General features: G+C 46.5%; 1 protein-coding gene across 1 annotated transcript; it reads right to left on the reverse strand.

Moving 5' to 3' along the window:
- Window positions 1-3956: 3956 nt before the first annotated feature.
- LOC138370833 (GATA zinc finger domain-containing protein 24-like) lies at window positions 3957-5482 on the reverse strand. Its single transcript, XM_069335439.1, has 2 exons — window positions 5436-5482; window positions 3957-4353 (listed from the first exon to the last, which is right to left on the reverse strand). Exons 1-2 carry the CDS (start codon window positions 5480-5482, stop codon window positions 3957-3959), a joined length of 444 nt encoding a protein of 147 aa, XP_069191540.1.
- Between the last annotated feature and the right edge of the window lie 518 nt (window positions 5483-6000).

Consider the following 6000-nt stretch of genomic DNA (forward strand, 5'->3'; position numbering starts at 1 on the left):
GTAGATATGACAGAGCCCAGTAGGCTCAGGAACCTGTACATCAGTTGATTGACGGTTGAGAGGCGGGACCAAAGAACCAGAGCTCAACCCCCGCAAACACAACTAGGATATCTTGAGGTTATCTTGAGATGATTTCGGGGCTTTAGTGTCCCCGCGGCCCGGTCCTCGACCAGGCCTACACCCCCAGGAAGCAGCCCGTGACAGCTGACTAACTCCCAGGTACCTATTTACTGCTAGGTAACAGGGGCGTTCAGGGTGAAAGAAACTTTGCCCATTTGTTTCTGCCTCGTGCGGGAATCGAACCCGCGCCACAGAATTACGAGTCCTGCGCGCTATCCACCAGGCTACGAGGCCCCGTTGGTGAGTACAACACTGAGGAGGGAAGGTAGGGGAGGAGGCGGAGTGACTCCACTGATGAGAAAGGAATGAAGTTTAAGGAGATGGTTATCCTAGGCTGTGAAGGGTTTATCCCACCAAACACACACCGAAACTACGACGTTGCTACAACGTTCGAATAAGTTTTAACACCTCCTAACCAGTTATAACAACCAATACAGCAAGTTGTAACAACGTTCTAATACGTCATAAACACGTTAAGCCAAGATGTAACAACTTTATTACAAGTTGTAACAAGCGGAAAATAGAGATAGTTACGGTTTGTGTTTCCAGGGATACAGACTACATAACAGGCACCATGACGATAGGCGGACCAAGAGTAGTAGTAGCAGCAATGATATATAACCCTCCACCGTATGACAGAAGATCCAGTCAAGAGTATGACAGAAACAGCATGGCAGTTAACAATATAATTGAGAGGGCAGCCTCTGCTGCCCTCTGTTCAGTTCAAAAGTTCAGAGGTATGCCACCAGGCTAGTCCCAGAACTAAGAGGCATGAGTTACGAGGACAAGCTGCCTGAAATGCACCTCATGACACTGCAAGACAAAAAAGGGGAGACATGACTACTACCTCCAAAATTCTCAGAGGAATTGACAGGGTAGATTAAGATAAACTGTTTAACACGGGTGGTACACGAACAAGAGGATGGTACCCAACCACTTGGACGGTCGGGGATTGAACGCCGACCTGCTTGAAGCGAGACCGTCGCTCAACCATTCAGCCAAAGTGGTTGGACAGAAAGAGAAAGAGAAAGAGAGAGAGAGAGAGAGAGAGAGAGAGAGAGAGAGAGAGAGAGAGAGAGAGAGAGAGAGAGAGAGAGAGAGAGAGAGAGAGAGAGAGAGAGAGAGAGAGAGAGAGAGAGAGAGAGAGAGAGAGAGAGAGAGAGAGAGAGAGAGAGAGAGAGAGAGAGAGAGAGAGAGAGAGAGAGGGAAAAGGAGAGAGAGAGAGTGAGAGAGAAAGAGAGAGAGAGAGAGAGAGAGAGAGAGAGAGAGAGAGAGAGAGAGAGAGAGAGAGAGAGAGAGAGAGAGAGAGAGAGAGAGAGAGAGAGAGAGAGAGAGAGAGAGAGAGAGAGAGAGAGAGAGAGAGAGAGAGAGAGAGAGAGAGAGAGAGAGAGAGAGAGAGAGAGAGAGAGAGAGAGAGAGAGAGAGAGAGAGAGAGAGAGAGAGGAGAGAGAGAGAGAGAGAGAGAGAGAGAGAGAGAGAGAGAGAGAGAGAGAGAGAGAGAGAGAGAGAGAGAGAGAGAGAGAGAGAGAGAGAGAGAGAGAGAGAGGTAAAGAAAACCTAGCCCCTTGGGTAGAGGTAATAATGATCCAGGGAAGGACCTCATCCTCCATCCCTCCAGATACCGCTCCATCGTCCCTTATAAAGCCCCTTATACCGGCTAGTTCCTCATCCAGTCTTCCTATATTATCATGCTCATATATACTACCCCCCCCTACCTTATACTCTCCCACCTACCACAGTATTTTCAAACCCCTCATACTGCCTCATACTTTCCATGTGGACCAAGAGCCAAAGCTCAACCCCCCCCCCCAGAAGCACAACTAGAGGAGTACAACTTATCCTACACCGACTTACACTGTTCCGTCCCTTATATTGTCGAAACCCTTATATTCATCCGCTCCTATTACTGTCCAAATCCTTGTAATGATCCATCCTTATATTGTCTCGAAACATTAACTACTCCTCCCCTTATATCACCCCTTCACCTTCACTGCTCCTGTACTTATACTCTCCAGACCCTTACACTGATATCTTCACTGATCCTGTACTTATACTCTCCAGACCCTTACACTGATATCTTCACTGATCCTGTACTTATACTCTCCACATACTGCCAAGAGCCTTATTCTCCTCCGATCCTTGTAATATCTGGTACTTATACTGATCCTTTGATACTGCCTCAACTCCTATCCTGATACTTCCCCCCTTATACTCGCCAGGATCGTGTGTTCTTCAGGCACATATATATACTTTTACAACACTGAAACCTATTCCATATACGGCTGTGCCCCCCTTATACCGCCCCGCCCCCTGACACTCTGAACATATAACGATTATATTAACTCATATTAAACTTATAATGCTTCTGAACATCATCGTATGTTTTCATTATTTTCCGTCCGGCCTAATATGCTTTGTTTTGAAGGTTTTTGTATATTTTTTGAAGGTTTTTGTATATTTTTTGAAGGTTTTTGTATATTCTTTGAAGGTTTTTGTATATTTTTTGAAGGTTTTTGTATATTCTTTGAAGGTTTTTGATTATTCTTTGAAGGTTTTTGTATATTCTTTGAAGGTTTTTATATATTCTGTTACGGCCCTATTGGGTCGCAACGGGGTTCTTTCTCTGATGTTAGTAGAGTTTGGGTATCCGGCCCCGAGTTAGTAGTGACTTTCAAGAGGTGTGTTCCGTAACGCAAGTAAATTAAAGGGGAAGGGAGACAAAGGCAAAAACTTAAATATATAATTATCACCATCACCATAAATAATATATTAATTATTACACGGGGGAGGTATAAACACTGTTATGTACAATGTGGTCTTCGTATGAAGACGCGGAGTGTTCCACAGGTGCTCAACGATGCTTAACCCTTGGTCCTCTTGTGGCCGCACGATGAATCCTTCGATTCTCTCGAGTCTACCCTGGCCACAGGCCAGCCAAATCACAGCTCCAATGGGGGGCACCGTCGTGGAGGCCATCAACCACAAATCCAGCCTGTAGCTGGCAGGTTCCAATCAGTTCCTCTGGTTAGGCCACTCCACGACCGATACTAGGGTTGCGAGCCCTAGCCAGGAGCCTCATGTGACTTCACAGGCCACTCTCCTCACCACAACACTCCAGTGGTTAGTCTTCTCCACTAGTCAGCCCCGGGTACGACAATCCCTGGAATCTGCCACCTCACAGGCAGGATAACACAACAGTGTTCATCCGGAAGGGGGGAGGCGACTCACAGCTGCTGCAGCAAACACGTGGAGACTCTTCGACTGCCTTGGGTAGACTGATCCAACTTCCATTACAGCAGTCCCAGGTCGACTCTGTAATCAGACACGTCATCAGTAATAGGGACACTCTAGGGCACCTCACTTACAGGCTTAGACACAAACGCCCACCTATCCACTCCATAGATGGCGTTGCTGTCTAAGCTCCACCTCACCAGAGGTCAGCAGCGGCTATGTTATGAGCTGATCAGGACGGGAAACCAGCCCCTGTGGCCAGTATATCTCGTCCTCACTAGATGGCGTAGTTCATTTGGAGGGGGTTTCGGGAGCTGACCCACAGATGGCGTGGTCGTCACTGCTCCGGGCTCGGACGCTGGACTCGGGTCCGTAACATATTCTTTGAAGGTTTTTTGTATATTCTTTGAAGGTTTTTATATATTCTTTGAAGGTTTTTGTATATTCTTTGCTTTGTACTTTTTTGCATATTCTCTATTTTCGTTTTTTTTTGTCTCGGCTGTTCTTTTTAATATGATTAATTTCTCTGCTGTTTTTTTTTTAGCCTTATAGTTTCTATTCCTCCATCCCATTCTCCTCCTCATTTATGTCCCCTTCTCTCTTCCTCATATTTCCAGATCTTCTTTGATGTTGCTTCTCCTGTCTCCAAACTCATTGTTCTCACTATTATTGTTCTCATTATTATTGTTCTCACTGTCATTGTTCTCACTATCATTGTTCTCACTATCATTGTTCTCACTATCATCGTTCTCACTGTCATTGTTCTCACTACCATCGTTCTCACTATCATTGTTCTCACTATCATCGTTCTCACTGTCATTGTTCTCACTACCATCTTTCTCACTATCATTGTTCTCACTATCATTGTTCTTACTATTATTGTTTTCACTATCATTGTTCTTACTATTATTGTTTTCACTATCATTGTTCTCACTATTATTGTTCTCATTAATATCGTTCTCACTATCATTGTTCTCAGACCAGCCATGAACGACGTCACTGCTAGTGAAGACCAGCCAAGAACGACGTCACTGCTAGTGAAGACCAGCCATGAACGACGTCACTGCTACTGAAGACCAGCCATGAACGACGTCACTGCTACTGAAGACCAGCCATGAACGACGTCACTGCTCCTGAAGACCAGCCATGAACGACGTCACTGCTACTGAAGACCAGCCATGAACGACGTCACTGCTCCTGAAGACCAGCCATGAACGACGTCACTGCTACAGACCAGCCATGAACGACGTCACTGCTACAGACCAGCCATGAACGACGTCACTGCTACAGACCAGCCATGAACGACGTCACTGCTCCTGAAGACCAGCCATGAACGACGTCACTGCTGAAGACCAGCCATGAACGACGTCACTGCTGAAGACCAGCCATGAACGACGTCACTGCTACAGACCAGCCATGAACGACGTCACAGCTACTGAAGACCAGCCATGAACGACGTCACTGCTGAAGACCAGCCATGAACGACGTCACTGCTCCTGAAGACCAGCCATGAACGACGTCACTGCTACTGAAGACCAGCCATGAACGACGTCACTGCTACAGACCAGCCATGAACGACGTCACAGCTACTGAAGACCAGCCATGAACGACGTCACTGCTGAAGACCAGCCATGAACGACGTCACTGCTACTGAAGACCAACCATGACTGACGTCACTACTACAGACCAACCATGACTGACGTCACTGCTACAGACCAACCATGACTGACGTCACTGCTACTGAAGACCAGCCATGAACGACGTCACTGCTACTGAAGACCAACCATGACTGACGTCACTGCTACAGACCAACCATGACTGACGTCACTGCTACAGACCAACCATGACTGACGTCACTGCTACAGACCAACCATGACTGACGTCACTGCTACAGACCAACCATGACTGACGTCACTGCTACTGAAGACCAGCCATAAACGCAGTGCCAAAAACCCGAACAATTTAACCTCACCATAAAACAGGAAAATATAAACTCAAAAAATTTCGAGGGGAAAAAAAAACCCCAAAGGCGTGAAACTTTCAACACTTGGGGAATATTCCCCTTAACTACCGTGATCTCTGACCTGCCATTCACGAGATAATACCCGGATGTGACCTCGGAAGACGTCATTCGTCTGAGGCATAGAGCAAAGAATTGATTCTCCAAAGGCTTCCAAGTATAGGGTAATGAAATGTGTGCTCTATCTAACTACCATCTGGTTGTTAGCACCCCCCTTGTTACCTCGCTTGTTACGCCAGTGCCCTCTTTTGATTGTTTCAGTCTTGCTATCATCTTTAAGACGGAGTTTCAAGAGGATTTAACCTTTTTTTCTATTTTCTTCAATGATTCTGGCTCTTGTCTCCGTGCTCGGGTTATTGTGGGGTCGCTCTCACGTAGGGGAGATTTTTCGCGGCGTGTGGAAGCGTTTTGGTCTTTTTTGGTGTTTTATGGAGTTTTTCAGTGAGATGAGTGTGTGTGTGTGTGTGTGTGTGTGTGTGTGTGTGTGTGTGTGTGTGTGTGTGTGTGTGTGTGTGTGTGTGTGTGTGTGTGTGTGTGTGCTCACCTAATTGTACTCACCTAATTGTGCTTGCGGGGGTTGAGCTCTGGCTCTTTGGTCCCGCCTCTCAACCGTCAATCAACTGGTGTAC

The sequence above is a fragment of the Procambarus clarkii genome, chromosome 33 (genome assembly GCF_040958095.1).
Source record: "Procambarus clarkii isolate CNS0578487 chromosome 33, FALCON_Pclarkii_2.0, whole genome shotgun sequence".
Taxonomy (NCBI): Eukaryota; Metazoa; Arthropoda; class Malacostraca; order Decapoda; family Cambaridae; genus Procambarus; species Procambarus clarkii.

Coding starts and splice junctions, on each gene's coding strand:
- LOC138370833 (XM_069335439.1), bottom strand. CDS start 5,482: ATGACGTCTTCCGAGGTCACATCCGGGTATTATCTCGTGAATGGCAG. Junction 4,354..5,435: donor TATTATCTCGTGAATGGCAG/GTCAGAGATCAC, acceptor GGTCTTCACTAG/CAGTGACGTCGTTCATGGCT.